Raw genomic sequence first — 23,636 nt, forward strand, 5'->3', positions numbered from 1 at the left:
TTGAGCTCTAAAGGAATATTTTGAAAAAGTTCTGAACAACTGCAGAGGGGGAATTAGAATGGAAATGGCATCTCAATCTTAACTCTAGTTTTGCTATGGCAAATGCCACACTAAATATTTTTCAGGTTTTTTTTTAAAACTGATGTACTGGTACTGTTAAACGAATGCATGACAAACTGTGTCATGTGATTAGTGGAATGATACTTCCTAGAATAGATTCTGAATAGTTTTTGCTGAAAGTACATCAGGTTCCATGGCTGGAAAACAATCACAGAGCTTTACAACTACTGCATACATTCTGGACAACAATGACAGAGCTTAGGCAGCCACTCAGGCGACAAGGGATATTTCCAGGCACATAGCTGCAGAAACTTGCCAATACTTTTGTTAATATTATGCCTAAAATAAGCAGAAGTACGTGCTTTGAGCGTCTGCTTCAGGTATGCAATGCCACACTGCCAAAGGCTACACTGCTTTATAAGCCTTGCCCTCTACTCTTAGGAGAATCTGACTAATGATATTTTTAGGAGGGGGTTAGGAAGTGCTACTGCACTGGAATAGAATGTATATTACCTAAGCTGTAGATTAAGTGCCTATAGGAGAGAACAGCAAACAGAGCTAAAGGGAGAAAAGCAATAAGGTAAAAGATTAAGGGCAATATTTTTACAGCTATTTAGGCACTGCTGCCCTGCATTGCAATGCCTCATTGATTTAGGAGCCCAAGGCTCATTTCCAAAAGGGGTTTGGGAATTTAGGAGCCTAAAACCCATTGATAGTCAAGTGCTTAAACCCCTTCTGAAAATGAGAACTGGGCATTACAATGCTGAGTGCAGCAATGACTGAATACCTTTAAAAATCTGGGCCTAGTATCAAAGGAGCAGGATGAGCCCTTAGTATTCCCAAATAATAGAATCAGGTCAGGTATCAGAGACTTAGGAATGACATGAGAACCCATGGAAACATCAGCAAAGACTTGTAGTTCCAGAATTCTTTCACTTCCCAGTGGAACAAGAGACCATGGAATTTGCCTCATTTACAGACGTTTGCAAAGAAGCAATGGTCAACGACAGCACCACAAAAATCAAATTCTCATGTTGATAAAGGGCCAGATATCTTGTAGAGCAGTGCTTCTCAAACTAGGGCTGCCACTTGTTCAGGGGAAGCCCCTTGCGGGCCGGGCCGGTTTATTTACCTGCCGCATCCGCAGGTTTGGCTGACCGTGGCTCCTACTGGCCCCGGTTCGCCGCTCCAGGCCAATGGGAGCTGCTGGAAGTAGCGCGGGCCAAGGGACGTACTGGCCACCACTTCCCGCAGTCCCCATTGGCCTGGAGCAGCAGACCATGGCCACTGGGAGCTGCGATTGGCCGAACCTGCGGACGCGGCAGGTAAACAAACTGGCGCCGCCTGCCAGGGGCTTTCCCTGAAGAAGTGGCGACCCTAGTTTGAGAACCACTGTTGTATAGCACTTTACTTCACAATTAGTGCTACTAGTCAATGAGACTAAGGATTAGGGTGACCAGATAGCAAGCGTGAAAATTCAGGACAGGGGAGTGTGTGGGGGTAACAGACACCTATAAAAGGAAAAGCCCTGAATATCGGGACTGACCCTATAAAATCGGGACATCTGGTCACCCTTCTACTGATTGAGTAGTGTGCAACTCAGCAGGAGTAAAATTATCAGAATCTGACCCCAAATGAATGTTAACGATTAAATGAGCCTACCTAGTTTCTGTGGGCAGTACTTAACCAGTTTGGCGTCTCAAATAGGATGTAAAAGGTAATTGCTGAATCCTAGAAATGGTGGGGCACCATCGCAATTGATGATTAAAAAAAGATTGAGCTTCCTGTTTAAGTAATCATTTTAGGCTATACATAACATTTCTGAGGCCTCATCCCTTTGGCATGTTATTACTGTTAACAGTTAAACTAAAAAATTGTTCTGGTATTTCATGACATCAGGCAAATACTTTCCTCTACGGGCAAGAAGCCAAGGCCAACTAAGGACTGGACACCTAGGCTCCTGTTCAGTAGAGGGCCTGTCCTGTTTTGTACAAGCAAACTATCCTTTATGAAAAGTTTTAGAGATATATTATTCGAAGAGGCGCTCTGTCTCTATGTAACATTTTGATGGCTACCTCAAAAAGCGCAGAGGCAAAAATAAAGAAAAATACATGCAGCTATTTATGGTCACAGACAAATATTAATTTCATTTAAAAAGTTATATAACATGGATTTGGGATTTTTAATTTTTTTTTTAAATAAAGAACATTGAATTAAGCATGGTTCTAAACTATGAAGGATACACTATACATGATTATATACATTTGTTAACATATAAGTCTCTGTAATTACTATATATCAGTCTCCATAAGAAAACAATCATTGTCCAAATCAGTACATGTCATGGATAAACACACAAACTTTCTTCTTGTCTTGTGGCATTCAACACAACTAAGTGTCCACTTTAAGAGTGTAGCACAGATAGATACTGAGTAAGAGAAATACTTACCTTCCTCCCCAAACTGATCATAAATGTCTCTCTTTTTGGGATCACTCAGCACTTCATAGGCTTCTGCAACCTCTTTGAATTTTTCCTCCGCGTGGGGTGATTTGTTCTTATCCGGATGCCATTTAAGGGCTTGTTTTCTGTAAGCCTTTTTGATATCTTCTTCAGAAGCCCCTTTTTCAATTCCCAAAATTGAATAATAATCTTTTCCCATTCCGAGTGTTGTTAGATTAATTTCAGTTTCTCTCGATATGAAGAAACCAGTGTCCTGTGTCTGAGTAATGCAGTAATACTGGGGAGGGAAAATAGCACAAATTAGCAACGCAGTTGGTGCTCTGAGCAGTGGATAGACTGCTTACCCTTATTTGATTCCCTCCCCTGTTGCTCATTTATAGATAAATATACACACTGCTAGAGAGACAGCCCTCTCCAGAGCCCTCCCATTTATACTACGTGTCTCCGCTCTTTCTAGAACAGCAAATGCTACAGAACGTCATTTCCCAGACTGCTCAAAGCCAAAACATTCTCTGCACAGCTGTTTCCTCTGCCTTCCAATTAACTGTTCAATTTCCATTTTCTGTTTTGAGTGATAAATAAGTTCTGTATCTTACAATCAGATCCTGGCACCTGTAGGTCAGTGGTCTATGACCTTTTTACATCCAAGATCACTTTTTGAATCTAAGGGCAACCCAAGGTCTACCCTGCCCCTTCCCTGAGGCCCTGCCCTTTCCCCAAAGCCCTGCCCCCTCACACCTTCCCCCTTCTCTCCGTCGCTCACTCTGCCCCACCCTCACTCACTTTCACTGGGCTGGGGCAGGAGTTTGGGAGGGGGTGTGGGCTCTGGGCTGGGGTTGAGGGTTTTGCAGTGTGAGAAGGGGCTCTGGGCTGAGCCTAGGGCAGGGGGTTGGGGTGCAGGAGGGGGTGAGAGGTGCAAGCTCTAGGAGGGAATTTGGGTGCAGGAGGGGGCTCCAGGATGGGGCAAAGTGTTGGGGTGTAGGAGGGGGTGCAGGCTGCTGGCTCTGGGAGGGGCTTGAGGTGCAGGAGGGAGTTTGGGATGGTGGCTCCAGAAGGGAGCTCAGGGCTGGAGGTTGGAGTGCAGGAGGGGCTTTGGGGTGCTGGCTCTGGGAAAGGACTCAGGGCTGGGAGTTGGGGTGTGGCCTCCCACTGGGCAGCACTTACCTCCAGTGGCTCCCAGTTGGTGGTAGGTGCAGCGAGGGTAAGGCAGGCTCCCTGCCTACCCCGGCCCCACTTCGCTCCTGGAAGGGGCCAATGGGCCTCTATGGCCCCTGAGGTGGGGGAGGCACATGGCTCCAGGCGCTGCCCCTCTGTGCAAGCACCGCCTCTGCAGCTCTCCTGGCCAATGAGAGCTGTGGGAGTGGTGCTTGTAGGCAGGAGCAGCACATGGAGGGAGACCCCCACCCCCGGGGCTGCAATGGCGACTTCCGGGAGCAGTGTGGGACCAGGGTAGGCAGGGAGTCTGCCTTAGCGGCAGCCATACTGCACTGCCGCCGGACATCACGATTGACTGGGAGATCCTCTAGGATCAACCAGTCAATCACGAACGACTGGTTGGTGACCACTGCTGTAGGTCATTGGTCTGAATCCAGACCTTATCAGTAAGCACTGAAAACCTAGCTGTCTGACAGTTATAAAACCACCTATGGAAAATGAGTTGGGAATTTCAATTCCTGATGTGCATTCTTATCTATGTAGGTTCTTATGCCAAGTAAGAATGCATAGCTGTTCTAGTGATAAACTGCCAGAGTAAACTGGACCTTTTGTGTAGGGATTAAAAGGACATTTCAAATTCACAATAAAATCTGAAACTTTTCAGTAGCCTGATTTCACTTCATTACAACCCCAAATTAATCTATTTCCTGCAACACACAGGATTCCAGACTGAGTCAATCTGATAAAGTACTACTTTATTGCCAGTTAGGTAGTAAGCACAACAAAGTATAACAATGATATAACTTGATCATTACCAGTTTAAAACATCACATGCAGAAACTGGCCACATTCCTTTCCATATGTTACACTGTATAAGCAGTAGAAACATTGTATATGTTACACAATATAAGCAGTAGAAACTGGTTTCAAGAAGATGCAAAATACAATAATTAATAGAGACTTCTGAGACAAAACCATTTGATTTTTGATAAGTAAACAAGTTACAGTTGGGATAGATACCCAATCACTTCGTATGATGATTTACATAAAGCAGGGATACTCAGACTGAGGCTCTGGATCTGCAAGTAGCTCTTTAAGGTGTCTCCTGCGGCTCTGTGCAGCACACAATATTAAAACACTGTGTGATTTAATTATTAACCAGTCTGAGTTATTAGTCAATCAGGATACTTTTACTATGTTATTAACCAATTGTAGTGGATAAAATAATGATAACTGGTCAGTCATTTTGCTGTGAGAATTATATAAACTAAATATTTCCCATCATACTGCTTAAATATGAATGTATAATACTATGGTAAAGGAAACAATAAATTCCGCTACTGTGGCTTGTTTGGGTATTGCTGATTACTAAATTTGGCTCCTGAACCACTGAGGTCTGAGTATCACTGATGTAAAGTTTTAACTTTCAGCTCTTTCTCAGACCCTGCAGAAGGGTGGGTATCAAGTTATACCCTGCAGGCCAGCATCTTCAAGATCTCATTTGGCTCTTAGCCGGATATTAGGCCAAGAAGTTGTAACCATCTGGTCAAAAAGGCAATAGATTTAAGAGTGATTACTGTAATTTTAGGGAAAATATTTCTTTTTAATATTTGTTCTAGCGAAAGACCAGTTTTAGTCATAGCTAAAAATCACACGAGGGGCAAAGAGCTTTCCATATATTGTGTTTATTAATTGTTCCCCTTTCTACTTTATTATGTTCAGATGTCCTTATTCTACAAGTGTCAATAATGGACTGCTTTACAGTGCCCTCAGCAATACCTGTGGGGAACTTCCACACACCAATGTCAATTTAGAGATCGCATACATCAGAGGTTTAGATGGTATGAGTCAGAACCTGCATCTCCTCCATAGATCTTCTGAGATGAGTCAGACCTATCAGTTATGGTTAGTTGGCCAGAAAAGGAATTCTGAGGGGGGGGGGAGAGCTCTTATTCAAAGTTTCCAGCTGAGAAATAATTTTTCAGTTGGAACATACAAAAAAAAATGAACTATATGGAAAACTTTACATTTCCTCACCTTTCTGTTTTCCACTGGTAAAAGTTGGAAAACTGTAAAGAAAAGATGAAAAATATTCCTCTCACACAGATTCTTCAACATCCTGTTTTCCAAACTAGGAAAGTCAAAGCGTGACTATGTGTTACTTTCTCATTGATATTGTTTTGTCTGCTCCCCCTTTTTCTTGGGGAAAAAAGGAAAAACCTAAGGCAGCACGCAAATTCTCACACTTTGTGTGGGGGGTGGGGGGGAGGGGAAATAAAAAATTAGAATTGAAACAAATGTCATGGAAGGGGGGGAAGTAAAAGAAATTAAAACTGGTTTTAACATAAAAATCATTTGACAAAACTCCAGTTTTGGAAAACTAAAATAAAATTTAAAAAAAGGTAAATAAAAAAAAGTTTTGACCAGCTCTGCTTATGATCCTGGTTCTGAGAACATCCAAGGATACCGAGAACCACCTGCTTCTTTGTTTCCCAGGACTAGCTTGCATCACTGGAACCTGCAATAGTCTAGATTGAGCAGTCAATATGTTCAGCTCAATCTACCCTATTTACTGCGAGCATCAGTCATCCTCTCGGCTGGAGGAGAAGGAACTGCCATCAATCTCCCGAGACAGAGAACTAGTTATGGTCCATCACTGTTTCCCCATCATGTCCTTCTCCAAGTGAGCCTTGGCAGACACTATCAGGCTTTAACAAGAGCTCCTTTTTATTAGTATCATTCCTATCTAGTTCCAGGATCCTTGAGTGGGTGAGAGGGATTACATTTCATTATATTTTACCTACAGTATTTACATAATGTCTTTGATGCACTGCATGGCTTACTCGTTTTTGTTTGTTTTAAATTAATAAAAAAATACTCTCACCCGCACCATTTACAGTCAAGTTATCTTTAGAAATGTTCTAGGATTCCAAGCTAACCCCCCCCCCAAAAAAAAACCAAATTAATGCTAAGCTGAATATACGGTCCTAAACTAAAACATTTGTACTTTTGTAGTGCTGGGGTCTCATAACAAAGCACTGTGCTGCAAAGAGTAGGCACAACAAAGGCCAAACTATAAGCTTTAATGCTGAATTTTCATCATTAGATTAGTTCAGAATAGAATTTTCGTATATTGCAAGGCAGAGTTGTTTTTTTCTACATTTAGGTTTCCACGAGCAGTACATTAGGTAATGTTTTAACTACCTCCAGGAACATGTTACAATAATTTAGGTTCAGAGGGTGATTGTTTTCTGTTATTCTAATTCCTAACTAAACTGGCAACAAAAGTTAGTCTAGAAAACATTGAACAAATGACAACAAATGCTATCAATAAGATATATGAAGCTTGGTTTTGCTGCATTGGCATATATAAGGCACACGTTGTCGGGGAAAAACAACAGTTACAGGATAAACTACCAATCTGAGGCCTCATGCCCAATTGTTAAATCGCCTAAGCTCTCTCATACTGGGCGGGGGGGGGGGGGGAAGAGGAAAAGATATCATGGCTATAGAATTAAAATCTCAACATTTTGTTGAGGGCAACACCACTTTCCAAACTCAATGTCATACAGGTCTAAAACTTGTGCTGCACATAGAGAGCTAGTGACTTACTCTTTGCAGTTGTAACTACACAGAAAGGAAAGGCAAACATTTGTCACATCTTTCTCCCATTACGCAGCAGAGAGGCTGGCTTCAATAGCTCCTGCATGCGATACGCCAACCAGTTAGTGGCATCACTGAAATTTCGTCAAGCCCCTCATGGCAGAGAGGGGAGGTAACATTCCTGGAGAATATACATACATATCCAAAGACTAAAAATTTTGTGTTACCCTACATATGATTCTGGCCTCAAGTAGCAGTATTTTCCGGATACATATACGTGATGCTTGCTGATAGCCACACCACATGGCTCCTGTAGCCCAGATGCCAGGCAGCCAGGTGTCTCCAAGGCTATGTCAATGTAAGGCTAGTATTAATGAGACTCAAGTCAGCTGATCTGTGCCAGGGAATCATGGGCTTGAGCCTGTACACTGCATTTTAACCCAAGGTTAAGGATTTTCTGACCTGTGCTCTAACCTAGGGCTCTGGCATCCACACTGCAGTGCACAGACCAGAGTGAAAGTAAATGTATTCCAAAATGCCTAGCGCCCCGTCAACAGACTAGCCCTAGGAACGTGGTGCATTGTGGGAAAACTCTACTGCCCGCCCTGTTCCCTCACTGTGGCAGTGTTGATAGAACTCGGCTGTCCATAAGGAGCACATAATTAGCTTATTTGGTGGCTGTCTCAATAGAATGACTGCAGTTTGAGAAGGCCTTATACTGAAACTACCATCTAATCTAAGAATTGGGCTCTCCAGCTCTAGGCTGAGTCCAACTGGCATGAAAATGTCCATGTGCACCTGTTCTCAGGATAATTGGGACATCAGTCACAAGGGCAATCATATTAAAATGAAACATGGCAAATCTTAATTTTTAAAATGGGGTGCTAAATGAAGGTGTTTTGGTGTAGGGTTTTTTAAATTTATTTTTGTCTGTTTGTTTTGAAGTTTGACATAAAATGAAGGTCACATCCCCAGCCTAGCTGCTGCTGACTACAAAGCAGTGAAATGCATCTCCAAGGCTTGGGGCGCAGTGTGCTCCAGCAGCCCCTGAGATCTCTTACCCTTGCCCCTGCTGCACCCTGCGAGGCAGGGATAAAGGATCCCCTGGAGACTGTGGGGAAGTTCTGGAGCTGGATCCCAATCACTGCCCTCACAGTGCACGGAGCCCCAGCAAGATCAGGGGGCCTGGGAGCAAGGGCCAGAGAGTGGAGTGAGATCAAGAGGATGCCCTGTGGGGAGGGAGAGTGGCAGAGCTCCTTGCTCAGCACAGCTAGGGGCGGGATGACCTGTACCAGCCCAGCAGCCAGGAGCTGCCTCCTGCCTGTCAGCTTTGCTTATTGCTCTGGGCAAGTTCTGTGCAGCAGTGAGGAGGACCAGAGCGCACTTGGACAGACAGTAATGGCACTTCTGGTTGCTGTGCTTCTCCTTTGCCACTGGGAACTCTGGGATACATCCAGAGGATTTCTAGGACCAAATCAAGTTGAGTCCAGCTGAGGCTGCATGCACACAGGAAAGCGGCAGGGCTTGGAACCTATGTCCCAGCTTAACACAGGCTTGGACACTCCGGCCCTGCAGAGTCCTAGGATCCTGGGGCTGAGCCCAAGGTTAGCACATTTGGTATGTGGACACAAGGGGGATTTGGAGCCTAGGCTTACATTACTGTGTAGACATAACCCAATGACAGCATGCACAATTATAATCCAACAGAGCCACTGATTAGTCCCTATTCTTTCCCATTTCTTCATCACATAGGCACAATATCTTCACTGCAGTCCTCAGATTTTGATGCATCACATGACTATTAGATGGTTAGTAGCCAGCATTTTATCCAGTGACTGTACGTCTGTCTATTTTAGGATTTTCAATTCCTTTATACACCATCACTCTACGCCACAAGGGTATGCATGGAAACAGAGGCTGCAGTGTACTCTGCACGGCACACAGGCTACCGCATGTGGTTGGTTTCCGATGTATATCGTATAGCAAGTAAAAAATCACTTAGAAAAGTTAGATGCCTGCAAGTCACCAGGGCCTGATGAAATGCATCCTAGAATACTCAAGGAGTTAATAGAGGAGGTATCTGAGCCTCTAGCTATTATCTTTGGGAAATCATGGGAGACGGGGGAGATTCCAGAAGACTGGAAGGGGGCAAATATAGTGCCCATCTATAAAAAGGGAAATAAAAACAACCCAGAAAACTACAGACCAGTTAGTTTAACTTCTGTGCCAGGGAAGATAATGGAGCAGATAATTAAAGAAATCATCTGCAAACACTTGGAAGGTGGTAAGGTGATAGAGAATAGCCAGCATGGATTTGTAAAGAACAAATCGTGTCAAACTAATCTGATAGCATTCTTTGATAGGATAACGAGCCTTGTGGATAAGGGAGAAGCGGTGGATGTGATATACCTAGACTTTAGTAAGGCATTTGATACGGTCTCACATGATATTCTTATAGATAAACTAGGAAAGTACAATTTAGATGGGGCTACTATAAGGTGGGTGCATAACTGGCTGGATAACCGTACTCAGAGAGTAGTTATTAATGGCTCCCAATCCTGCTGGAAAGGTATAACAAGTAGGGTTCCGCAGGGGTCTGTATTGGGACCGGCTCTGTTCAATATCTTCATCAACGATTTAGATGTTGGCATAGAAAGTACGCTTATTAAGTTTGCGGACGATACCAAACTGGGAGGGATTGCAACTGCTTTGGAGGACAGGGTCAAAATTCAAAACGATCTGGACAAACTGGAGAAACGGTCTGAGGTAAACAGGACGAAGTTCAATAAAGATAAATGCAAAGTGCTCCACTTAGGAAGGAACAATCAGTTTCACACATACAGAATGGGAGGAGACTGTCTAGGAAGGAGTATGGCAGAAAGATCTAGGGGTCATAATGGACCACAAGCTTAATATGAGTCAACAGTGTGATACTGTTGCAAAAAAAGCAAATGTGATTCTGGGACGCATTAACAGGTGTGTTGTAAACAAGACACGAGAAGTCATTCTTCCGCTTTACTCTGCACTGGTTAGGCCTCAACTGGAGTATTGTGTCCAGTTCTGGGCACCGCATTTCAAGAAAGATGTGGAGAAACTGGAGAGGGTCCAGAGAAGAGCAACGAGAATGATTAAAGGTCTTGAGAACATGACCTATGAAGGAAGGCTGAAGGCATTGGGTTTGTTTAGTTTGGAAAAGAGAAGACTGAGAGGGGACATGATAGCAGTTTTCAGGTATCTAAAAGGGTGTCATCAGGAGGAGGGAGAAAACTTGTTCACCTTAGCCTCCAATGATAGAACAAGAAGCAATGGGCTTAAACTGCAGCAAGGGAGATTTAGGTTGGACATTAGGAAAAAGTTCCTAACTGTCAGGGTAGTTAAACACTGGAATAGATTGCCTAGGGAAGTTGTGGAATCTCCATCTCTGGAGATATTTAAGAGTAGGTTAGATAAATGTCTATTAGGGATGGTCTAGACAGTATTTGGTCCTGCCATGAGGGCAGGGGACTGGACTCGATGACCTCTCGAGGTCCCTTCCAGTCCTGGAGTCTATGAGATGTATTGTCTGCCAAGTAAAACGTGGTCAAGAGTAATGAGTCTGGATTAGTGGAGAGAACTATATCTCGCAACTGTTGCAAGTATTTTGGCTTTCCTATCTACATATCTAGACTGTACTGCACCTACACTACATCTTTCAGAGATCTAAAGAATCAATTGCCTTAAATAAGCAGCTTAATTTAGACAAACTTGGAAAGCTTTATGGTCATCAAGTGTACTTTGCTTAACCAGCAAAATCCTTTGTGCAAGCCCTTAATTTTATAACTCAATATCTGTCCTCTGTCATGCAAGAACTTTTCCATTGAGGGAAAGGTTTTATTGGTATAAATAGAAACTAAATGCAATATTGGAAGCGACTAAGGAAGATAGTAGCCTGTCAAAAATACATGAGCCCCTGGTCATTCAATGGATCTCCAAGACAAATACTACCCTAATATTTTCATAAAGCAAAAAATGATTTGTGACAAAGCTAGTACCCCCCTAAAATATTTTACATCTGTCAGAACATCCTTACATGTAATTAGACTAACTCATTAAGATGCAACAGCACCATATTCCTCAATTATTCAATATGTGCATTAGCAAAATTAAATAGGAAGCTGGAGAAATATAGATAGCCTTAAGCCAAGATAACAGATTCCAACTACTGAAGATAAAGTTGGTTTTAATCTTGACAATAATAAGGAATAAGTATACTGTTCCTCAGTAAATAGTAAAATTGTGTGTCTTCTTTTGAGCAATCAGGAAAGGAGTAGGAAGAAAGCAAAGTAGTCATACTGTTGAAGGGCGCTGTATTAATTTCAATGGAATAAATGGGCTCAAAGAGTCAAAGGTGTTAATATGATCCTGTCACTGTTCAACATTAAAGAGTTTTAAACAAGGTTCAGGCTTTTGGAATACAATGACTTCTGCCTGCTCAGTGGCAAACACACCACTAAAAAAAAATTCTTAACCTTTACCAAAGATATAGAAAAGGAGGGGAAACAATTAAAGCATTTGAAATGTAAAATGTCAAGTAATGCCTTTGTTTTAACAGCGTACCAGGACAGCTGGAGTCTTTAGAAGAAAATCCTGTTAGTCACTCTTTCAGGTGATAAATATCTTTTTAGGAGAAATGAAGTCAGTTGAAATGGGCTGGAGCTATTAATGTCTAATCCTATTTCCTAGAAGACAAAGCAAGACAAACATACCCAAAAAGGAGAGAGAGAGAAAAGACCAGCAAAGGGAGAAATGCAGTTTCTGTGTCTGGTGTTGACTCCTACTTGCTACCACACTGCTGGAGAAACCCAGGGATAGCACACTCTGAATCCTAGCAAACTTGTACCAGCATCAAACTGTCTAGGGCATTGCTTTTTGCTGCCAGTTTGGTCACATATTCATAGCAAAGTTGCAAAATATAGTCTTGGCCAGCTAAGCCAGACTCTTGACAGAGAGAAGGCAAAAGGAGAAAGAGTAAAGAGAAGAAATAGGACATACGAAGGTGAATAAACAGTCTCATATCCCAGGTGGTATTTGGGATTTAGCCGAAGCTGGTGGAGGTGTAAATATCATTTGAGTTCCTCTCTCTCCCTAAGGATCAGGATGATGAAAGCCCAACGATGCTATGGTACAGTCTGGGGTCCCGGGAGACTGTGGTCGTGATAGTCACAGTGGTTGTGGCAGTCACAGTCACCTTCTATTTCACCTGTGCCCCATCTCCCCTGCCAGTAGTTGTCAGACAATTTCTTAATTCCCTCGCAGAAGTCTTTTCTTTAAGAACTCCAAAAGGGAGTGATGGGTGGAACAGCCCATGCCCTCATTATTTTGTTAATCATTTAGGCCTAATTTTTCACACACCAATTTTGGTCTATTAGTTTCTGGTCCCACACTTCTTTACCATGTGTGATCTCACCATCATCCTTAAATTATATCAATAGGCCTTTATATTTTGACTAATTCAGTTTTTCAGTCTCCTTTTTGCACCTCTTCCCATGAACAAACATTTATTATTATAGATTATAGACTCATAGACTCATAGGTCAGAAGGGACCAATCTGATCATCTAGTCTGACCTCCTGCACAAGGCAGGCCATTATGACATCTTATGAACTTTCACTCAATTGTCACACTTAGGGTAAAAATTTGTAGGTCCAATTATTAGGGCAAGGGTGCTGTTGTATTTTGGAGGTGGGATAGGATTGTCGGAAGATAATGCTGGCCTGAGCCCCAGGCCATGGGCTGGAATTGACTACCTGCTGGCTTCAGGGGAGAAGGAGCGAGAGGGCATGGCCTCCTCAGGGTGGACTTGGGCACGGCCCCTGCCTGGGTTAGAGGAGGTTTAGCCTCCCCTGGCCTTCAATACCAACCACCCATGACTAAGGCCATGTCTACATCTAAAATTTTGCAGCGCTGGTTGTTACAGCTGTATTAGTACAGCTGTATAGGGCCAGCGCTGCAGAGTGGCCACACTTACAGCAACCAGCGCTGCAAGTGGTGTTAGATGTGGCCACACTGCAGCGCTGTTGGGCGGCTTCAAGGGGGGTTCCGAGAACGCGAGAGCAAACCGGGGAAGGAGACCAGCTTCGCCGCGGTTTGCGCTCGCGTTCCCAGAGCCACCCTGCAAACCGCAGGGAAGGAGACCTGCTTGCTCGGGGTTCCGGGAACGAGAGAGCAAACCGCGGCGAAGCTGGTCTCCTTCCCCGGTTTGCTCTCTCGTTCCCGGAACCCCGAGCAAGCAGGTAAGGAGAACCGCTTGCTCGGCGGTTCGGGGAACGAGAGAGCAAACCGGGAAAGGAGACCAGCTTCGCCGCGGTTTGCTCTCGCGTTCCCGGAGCCACCCTGCAAACCGCAGGGAAGGAGACCTGCTTGCTCGGGGTTCCGGGAACGAGAGAGCAAACCGCGGCGAAGCTGGTCTCCTTTCCCGGTTTGCTCTCTCGTTCCCCGAACCGCCGAGCAAGCGGTTCTCCTTCCCTGCGGTTTGCAGGGTGGCTCCGGGAACGAGAGAGCAAACCGCGGCAAAGCTGGTCTCCTTTCCCGGTTTGCTCTCTCGTTCCCCGAACCGCCGAGCAAGCGGTTCTCCTTACCTGCTTGCTCGGGGTTCCGGGAACGAGAGAGCAAACCGGGAAAGGAGATCAGCTTGATTACCAGAGGCTTCCTCCTTCCACGGAGGTCAAGAAAAGCGCTGGTAAGTGTTTACATTGGATTACCAGCGCTGGATCACCAGCGCTGGATCCTCTACACCCGAGACAAAACGGGAGTACGGCCAGCGCTGCAAACAGGGAGTTGCAGCGCTGGTGATGCCCTGCAGATGTGTACACCTTCAAAGTTGCAGCGCTGTAACTCCCTCACCAGCGCTGCAACTTTCTGATGTAGACAAGCCCTAAGCATAAACAAAAGATCTCCAGTGCTTGCCGTGGGTTAGCCCTAAAGGACATATAGAGTTCACTTATTACAGAAGCTTCTATTACTTCTTGAAACTTATTTCTGGAATCCGTTTGTGTGTATATAGTTTTACTTACTTTAAACTTTGTAAATAACTCTTATCTCCTTTTCCCAGTTAAGGAATTTTGAAATAGTTTAATATAGGATTGGCCACAAGCATTGTCTGTGGTGCGAGATCTAAGATACAATTATCCTGGATTAAGTGACCAATCCTTTGGGACTGGGAGTAATTTGAACATTACTGTGAGCTTTGCGTCCACTGTTACTGGCCTTCAGAAACCATCCCACTGAAAAATATAAGTTGATACAAGTGCTCCTGGTGAGCACACGCATCACCAACACAAGGAACCAAGTATGCACACACACACGATTTAATAATTGTGGTGGCTTTCAGATTCTGTGGGCTTGTCTACACTGCAACGTTGTCGACAAAACTTTTGTCTTTCACAGGTACTTAAAAAAGCCCCCCCACGAAAGACAAAAGTTTTGTCGACGCAAGTGGCAGTGTGAATGCGGCTTTGTTGGCAGGACCACTCTCCTGCCGACAAATCTAACACCGCTTGAGGGGCTGGAAGTATTTTGTTGGCAAAAGTGCTGACAAAATACCGACAGAGAACGTTTACACACGCTGACTTTTAGCGACAAGGCTGCATACTGTAGACAAGCCCTTAATGTCAGGTAGCTAATAAAATTGTTACATTGTTTTGAAAAGGCTGTCTGGTATCACTGCAACTACTTACTGAGAGCATTGCACCCTGAAAGGGCGGAAAAATGCAGGAATCTGGCTCAGTTGGACTCACTGCAGTGTGGGGTGGGGATAGGTTGACCAGACAGCAAATGTGTATTAGGAGACTATATAAGATTTAAAGACCCAAAAATTGGACTGTCCCTATAAAATTGGGACATCTGATCACCCTAGGTGAGGGTTAAAAATCAGCATTTATGCCACACTCCCCATCAGTTCTCAGCCTGGGACAGGGAAGCTAATGATCCAAGCAGCAGACCAAATTCAGTGATGAATCCTAGTCACGTGCCATCTGAGACACATTCTGCATATGTTAAGACAGCGACTACAGGGAGTCATGGAGAGAGATAAGAGTTGCTGAAACCTGAAGACCCAGTTTTGGAGGGGCCACCTCTGTGGAATAGCAGGGATCAAGGGCCAGATAAACCTTTTGTGGGCCCAGCCCCAAACATATTTGTGGGCCTCCATGGAGGCAATGGAGCATGGCACGGGGACAGCAGCCCCCCGATTTAGGTCCCAACCAGAGGCAATGGGCATGGCATGGGCACTATTTACACACCAGCAGTTGCCAGATGCAGTGGCCCGCCTGGCCCTGTGCTGCCAGCATGCCCCTTCCCCTGGGGGACAGACCCATGCTGCACTCCACAGCACCCCCAGCCAACACCGGAACAACCCCCTCTCAATTCCCTATGGCCACAGCCCTCCTGGACCCGCTATGCCCAACACCTTCCCTAACTCCCCCCCGCCAAATGCACAGCATCTTGCACACCACCACCCTTGCCCAGCGCCCCCCTTTCCTCAGCCCCACCACCAGGGCCGTCCGTAGGATTTATGGGGCCCTATGCAGTATTATTAAACTGGTACCCCTATGCCCAATTTGGAGCACAACCAGCCCCCCTGCCCACAGACACCCAGAAGAACCCCCACCCAATGCTGACACACTGAGCTTCATATGCAGCAGATGCTGCAACACCCTGGGCTTGCAGCCCAGGGGAAGGGATTAGGCACCAAAGGATACCAAGTATCAGAGGATAGCCATGTTAGTCTGGATCTGTAAAAGCAGCAAAGAATCCTGTGGCACCTTATAGACTAACAGACGTTTTGGAGCATGAGCTTTCGTGGGTGAATACCCACTTCCTCAGATGCATGTAATGGAAATATCCAGGGGCAGGTATATATATGTGTGCTAGCAAGCAAGCTAGAGATAACGAGGTCAGTTCAATCAGGGAGGATGAGGCCCTGTTCTAGCAGTTGAGGTGTGAAAACCAAGAGAGGAGAAACTGGTTCTGTAATTGGCAAGCCATTCACAGTCTTTGTTCAATCCTGAGCTGATGGTGTCAAATTTGCAGATGAACTGAAGCTCAGCAGTTTCTCTTTGAAGTTTGGTCCTGAAGTTTTTTTGCTGCAGGATGGCCACCTTAAGGTCTGCTATAGTGTGGCCAGGGAGGTTGAAGTGCTCTCCTACAGGTTTTTGTATATTGCCATTCCTAATGTCTGATTTGTGTCCATTTATCCTTTTCCGTAGAGACTGTCCAGTTTGGCCGATGTACATAGCAGAGGGGCATTGCTGGCATATGATGGCGTATATTACATTGGTGGATGTGCAGGTGAATGAACCAGTGATGGTGTGGCTGATCTGGTTAGGTCCTGTGATGGTGTCGCTGGTGTAGATATGTGGGCAGAGTTGGCATCGAGGTTTGTTGCATGGATTGGTTCCTGAGCAAGAGTTATTATGGTGTGGTGTGCAGTTACTGGTGAGAATATGTTTCAGGTTGGCAGGTTGTCTGTGGGCAAGGATTGGCCTGCCACCCAAGGCTTGTGAAAGTGTGGGATCATTGTCCAGGATGGGTTGTAGATCCTTGATGATGCGTTGGAGGGGTAATATACGCCATCATATGCCAGCAATGCCCCTCTGCTATGTACATCGGCCAAACTGGACAGTCTCTACGGAAAAGGATAAATGGACACAAATCAGACATTAGGAATGGCAATATACAAAAACCTGTAGGAGAGCACTTCAACCTCCCTGGCCACACTATAGCAGACCTTAAGGTGGCCATCCTGCAGCAAAAAAACTTCAGGACCAGACTTCAAAGAGAAACTGCTGAGCTTCAGTTCATCTGCAAATTTGACACCATCAGCTCAGGATTTAACAAAGACTGTGAATGGCTTGCCAATTACAGAACCAGTTTCTCCTCTCTTGGTTTTCACACCTCAACTGCTAGAACAGGGCCTCATCCTCCCTGATTGAACTGACCTCGTTATCTCTAGCTTGCTTGCTAGCACACATATATATACCTGCCCCTGGATATTTCCATTACATGCATCTGAGGAAGTGGGTATTCACCCACGAAAGCTCATGCTCCAAAACGTCTGTTAGTCTATAAGGTGCCACAGGATTCTTTGCTGCTTTTAAAGGATACCAAGCCGCCCAGCCCGCCTCACGGCAGCGGAGAATCACAGTTCCCTGCAGAGACCCCCATACCCTCTCCCTCATGCAGAATGTGCTGCACTGGTGCATTTGGTTCTGTGAATATGGCCCCTGTCTAAGGAGCCTGTAGTGTGTGCTGGGTGTGCGGGATCCGACCCACTCTTATTTGCTGTCCCAGTGGTGCCCCAAATTTTTGGGTGCCCTACACGGCTGTGTATGCTGCATATGCCTAATGATGGCTCTGCCAACCACAACCTCCCAGCACCTCCCACAGAACCTCCATGCCCTAGTGCCCCATCACCTCACCGTCCAGCACCTCCCTGAGACCCACTCTCCAGCCACTGCCTCCCGGACGCACTCACCAGCCCTGCTGGGAAGTGACTGTGTCTGCTAGGTTGAGCCAGCAGCATAGCGAGAGCTGGTCCTGAGGCCAGGAATTTTAAAATAGTAAAATTCATGCTTTCAGCTATTTAAATCTAAAATTTCACAGTGTTGTAATTGTAGAGGTCCTGACCCAAAAAGGAGCTGTGGTGGGTGTGACATTATCTGATTAAAATATGACCATATAGATCATTGTTGCAACCACTGATCTATATTTTATTATATTTATTATATCTTGTACAAAATGTGGCATGTAAAATGTCTATGGAAAGGTTATGATTTGCTGGTTATGATTATGCTATTTGTATGCATGTATCATTTTTGTATTTGAAGTTTGAGTATTGTCTCTATACATGGATTTCAAAGGTTTGCTCCTGGGGTGACGCCACAAGGTATTCAGCCTGCACATCTCGGAGGGACTATTCAAATTGAGTGGCCCATCAAAAGGACACTTAACTCACAAGGGACGCAGGGAGATGCCCATCTAAACTGAATGCACTTTCCTGTGAATGTTCCATCTGAACTATAAGTAATGGCTTCCTGCTATGATTAAGTGAAATCAGGCATGAACAGGTGACTTGCCTGTGAGACTCCAAACTCCCATCTTTTACCTGTAATTTTCTACTAACTGTGCTGAGGGCTTTGTTTGAAACAATGGGTTTTCCTCCACATGATAAAAGTTATAAAAGGCCCTGGAAACACCTCCATTTTGCCTCTTTCCTGCTCAAGCCTCTGGACTATGAATTTATACTAATGGGAACATTCTAATCTATGGACTGAGAACCTTCCAATGATTTGGAAGTAACTAGAGACTTCACTTAAGCCAGCAGTTTATTCCATCACTGCTACAAGCCTGAAACAAGAACTTTGCAATTATTGTATGTATTTGATTCTTTTAACAAATGTAACTCTCACTCTTCCTTCTTTTTTAAAAATAAACCTTTAGATTTTAGATACTAAAGGACTGGCAACAGTGTGATTCTGGGGTAAGATCTGAGTTACATATTGACCAGGGTGGGTGGCTGGTCCTTAGATATCAGAAGAACTTTTTATTTGATTAGATTGGTTTTAAAGAACCACCCACCATAAAGTCTAGTGTTTAGGGTGTGACACAAGGACTGGGAAACTGCTTTTATGACTTCTTGTCACCCAGCATAGTGAAACAGAAGTATACTTTTGTTGCTTGTTTGGTATACCTCATGGGAGAATAGCCTCCAGTTTTGGGGTATATCTGCCCTATTTCTCAGTAGTTTGCCCTGAATTTGGTATTCTTAGTTGTGACCCACTGAGGCACACTTACAGGGGGGGAGGAGATCATGGTACTGCTACTCTTACTTCTCCACTGCTGCTGGTGGCTGCCTTTAGAGCTCAGCAGCTGGAGAGTGGTGGTGGCTGCTGGCTGGGATCCCAGCTCTGAAGGCAGAGCCGCTGCCAGCAGAGCTGCTGCCAGCAGCACTATAGAAGTAAGGATAGCATAGTATGGTATGCCACCCAGCTCTGAAGTAAGGGTGGTAATACTGTGACCTCCTAAAATAACCTTGAGACTCCCTCCAACTCCCTTTTGGGTCAAGACCCCCTATTTGAGAAATATGTACAGTATAAGGTAAAAGCACATAAAAGATGAGATTTCATCGGCAGAGACCAGATTTCACTGTCCGAGATGTGTTTTTCATGGCCACAAATTTGGTAGGGCCCCTAGCAATGAAGATGGGCATTTCTCAATCATTTTAACCCTCTTCCTTTATCAGAAAAGATGCCAATAAATCAGTAAGTCTCAACAAAGAGGAAGGCCATTAATTTGATGCATCTGTAGGCCAGAGATTGACTTTGCAGGTCAGGGTTTAAGCACATTGGCAAGGCAGCATTGGGAAGCTTGCATTGCTGCTGCTCATACTGTATCGGTTCTGTGCACGAAGAGAGGACTTCACTCCCACCAGCTCTCAATCTGGAAGCCTTCACAAACACTAAATTCATACAATTAAAAAAAAGCATGAACTTGAGAAATATTATTGACCAATAGGATGTGAAACAGCTGTGAAATTAGGGCTCAATTCCACAGGATCAGCATACAAGCTGTCTTTTCATTTTATGAGATATTATTTTTCATATTTTTCTTACCTTAAATACCATACTCACAAATAACATTTGTGCAACTGTTTTTAGCCTAATTAAAAAACAATCAGTAAACAGAAAATGTCTGGAGAGAAAAAAAACAAGAACTACACAGCACAATGTGTTGCTGATCAGAGTTATGGTGCTATGTGGAGCAGGGGAAGATCCTTACACATTCCCCCTCTACATTCCATTTGGTGCTAGTCAGTGCTTTCTGCATTTGCTCTCAGCAGAATTAAAATTAGCAAAATTTCAGAAGGAGTCAGTTTATTTTTCAGTTTTCTTTGCTAAGAAAAAGTATATTTTCAGAATTAAGCCACAACTTAACCTGTTTGGGATGACAGGTTAAATGCTGTAGCTTTTATTTTATTTATTTATTTTTACCATTGCATTGAACAAAGTGAATGCTATTAATACTTTACCAAATAAGGAACAGCACAAATTTCTGCTGTTGGACATGTGATCACTATTTTTTATGTAAGCAAAAGGAGGTGTTCCCACATATCCATATTAGATTTTTTCCAGAGTGCCGTTGAATAAATCCCACCCACATGCTGTTCTATGACTCATGCAGATAGATTTTTATGTTTACAAGGCTCAGCAGTGACAGATCCCCACGTACTGTAAGATGTAATAAGAACCAAGTTATACTAAAAAAACAAAGATGGCATAGGTTGATCTAATTGTTAGTTTAAGTCTGTCCGATTTAACATGAAACAAAGGGGTCCATTCTCCCTTTGAATCATGGTAATGGGAGTTATATGTGCTTACCAAAAAGAAAAAAAAAACAAAAACACACCCACAGCCCCAGGTATCACTCATCCTCTCTGCATTACAGCAAAGTCCAGTTTAGAAGATTATGTAGTAAGTTGTTGCTCACTTTTTGAATGTTCTGACTGCATTCCAGGGCTTGAAGATGCCGTATTACTTCCGAGAACATAGGTCACATTTACAGGATGGGAGACTCCATTCCGTAATTCAGAGACTCCAAAGGGGTTTGTATAGTCAGCAGACCATAACTCTCAGTACGAGACTGTGGCCAAAAGAATGCATGCAATCCTCAGATGCATAAAGAGGAGCTTTAGTAGGAGTTCAGAGATTATTTACCTCTCTTTTTGGCACTGGTGTGACCGCTGATGGAACATTGTGTCCAGTTCTGGTGTCCACAATTCCAGAAAAATGTTATTAAATTGGAGAGGGTTCAAAGAAGAGCCACAACAATGATTAAAGGGTTAGAAAACATTCTTTATAGTAACAGACTCAAGGAGCTCAATCTATTCAGCTTAAAGAGAAAGTAATCAAATCACCCTTTAACTGCCTTTGTTCTCTATAGAGAACAAACATTTGATAATAAACCCTTCAGTCTAGCAGACAAAGGCATAACACAGTACAATGGCTGAAAGCTGAAGTAGACAAACTCAGACTGGAAATAAATTGTAACATTTTAAGTGAGGGTAATTAGCCTTTGGAACAATTTACCAAGAGTCATTAATTGCCTACAGCTGTGAACAATGTGACCATGCTGGATTCATGGTGTATGTGCAAATACTGCCACTGAACACTGGTATCATGATGCTCAAATGCCTATTACCTTCACCACATCACCATGGTTCTAGCACTAGTATCCATATTAGCTGGGTTTGATAGATTTACTTACGCTATTACACTCCCTTCCCCCACTACATCTTAGGCCATCACCCTACAATTTAAAGAAAACAAAACCACATATACTGCTTATGGAGAACTGTATTTAACTGAAACATATAGATAATCCCCCTTTTTCAGGATGTGTGTGTGTATAAATAAAAACTTAAAAACCCACCCTAAAAAAAAGGTTACTAGACCACTCTTGTTTTTGCTAGACCTTACCCTTCGCTCCACTTTTTCTTTTCTTACATCGTACTACCATTCTTTAACTTACTTTCATCAGTCTCTTCTACTCACTATCTTAGTGGTTCTCAATCTCTTGGCATTCAGAACCCATTTGTAAACCTTGATGGTATGTCAACCCAGTAAATAGCTTTAGCACAAAAAACTTCTGACTTATTATCATGTATAAGAAATATTTAGTAATTATGTTAATGTGTATTGTGTGAGTACTAAATACATACACTACAAGTACCATAATGGGGTTTCTATGGCTCCTATCCCACAGGGCTTAGCTCCCTGTTCTGAGCTTCGAGACCTCCGAGGTCAAAGTGCCACTTAGGTGTGGCCCAGCCCTACAATGGGGGTCTGGTCAGGCCAAGAGTGGCATTGAAACTTGGTATGAGGTCACTGTCCAGTCACACACATTTGGCCCAGCTAGTCCCTCCAGTCATGACAGAGGCAGCTGGGATGAACCTGAGCAGTGCTGCAGCACTGCAAACCCATGTTCCAGGTCTCAATGTGCATAGCAGGGTGCTGAGCCCAGCCAGCCCCACAGCTGTAGGAGCCACCGCTACCGGATGAGATTGGGGTAGGCTCTGCAATGCTCATCCCTTCCAACCTCCCATGCAACCCTTTGACACATTCTGGCAACCCCATTTTGCCCCATGGGTTGAAAAACTCTGCATCGTCTTACAGCCACCCATCCCTCACATATAGGTGTCTAGTAAAATTTTTGAAGCCCCAACTAAAGATATGAAGGATGGGAACCCCACCATCGAATGTCCAAATGAGAAGCCACTCTTACCTTCGTAATTGTGAGGAAAAGTGAGAGTCTGATGGTGTTCCTATCAGGGTGCTGTACCTGGACCTTGCCTGGAGACAGTCTTATGTACAAGCCATGGGCTAGCATGAGACAAATTTAAAGGTAATGCCTTCCCTTTTCAGTTGCTGCAAGAGAAGCACCTTCTCCTTCTCCTGCTCCTCATCCCCCCCTTGCTTCTTCCCACCCCCAGACTCCTGGTTGCTGGGAGATGTGGGTGGTTCTTCACTGCTCTACCTCTCCCCCTTCACCTAAACCCAAAAGTCCGTCTCAGTGAACAGCTCCAATTCCTGCCCTTGCTGCTGCTGCTCAGCTCTTCTCAAACAGCAGAGTAAACAGATGTAATTCTTCTCAGTTTTACTGCTGTCTACAGGATTTTGAAAAGCTACAGTGAAAACGAACACAATTCTGATCAGCTTTCAGTGCAAGCTGCAGCTTGAACTATTAACAGCAGAGGTACAGAAGCTCACTCCGTAGATTTCAGAAGATAGTATTATAGTGGTTCAGGGTTGGAAGATTTTCTTTGCCATGATAGGCAGTTGCACAATGAAACCTTCAATTCTGCATAGGACCCATATGCTAGAAAGCTTCATGCTTGCAATCACCATGTGATTTTTCAAACCTTTCATTTTAGTTCTACTGGAGTGACAGGGACAGAGAGCTGTGATGAGGAACAAACAAAAAATTAGGAGTAAAACAGTGTGTTCTACATTTCTTACATTCATATGTATTCTCTCATAAGGAATAACCCATGAGACAGCACACTAGCACAGAGGTGGGCAAACTACGGCCTGCGGGCGACCATCCTGCCTGGCCCCAGAGCTCCCGGCCCGGGAGGCTAACCCCGGCCCTTCCCCTGCTGTCCCCTCTCCCCCACAGCCATGCAACCGCACGCACAGCACTCTGGGTAGCAAGGTTGTGCGTTCCTGTCGAGCAGAACGTCAGGGCAGGGCAGGGCGGCTACCAGACATGCTGCTCTGAATGGCATAGTAAGGGGTCCGGGGGTTGGATAAGAGACAGGGGG

The 23,636-nt window shown here is 44.3% G+C and overlaps 1 protein-coding gene across 5 annotated transcripts in view; it reads right to left on the bottom strand.

Moving 5' to 3' along the window:
- The window catches only part of DNAJB4 (DnaJ heat shock protein family (Hsp40) member B4), a 43,611-nt gene that overhangs the window by 8,467 nt on the left and 11,508 nt on the right, over positions 1 to 23,636 (bottom strand). For 4 of the 5 annotated variants that reach the window (XM_030572120.1, XM_030572117.1, XM_030572116.1 and 1 more), the window contains one exon: positions 2,510 to 2,798. In XM_030572120.1, coding sequence (XP_030427980.1) covers positions 2,510 to 2,720 — 211 coding nt within the window. In that variant the 5' untranslated portion in view covers positions 2,721 to 2,798. Of the gene's footprint in view, positions 1 to 2,509; positions 2,799 to 22,597; positions 23,274 to 23,636 lie in introns of those variants that run through there. The other variant, XM_030572118.1, reaches the window with a different exon arrangement.

The sequence above is a fragment of the Gopherus evgoodei genome, chromosome 8, assembly GCF_007399415.2.
Source record: "Gopherus evgoodei ecotype Sinaloan lineage chromosome 8, rGopEvg1_v1.p, whole genome shotgun sequence".
Lineage (NCBI taxonomy): Eukaryota > Metazoa > Chordata > Testudines > Testudinidae > Gopherus > Gopherus evgoodei.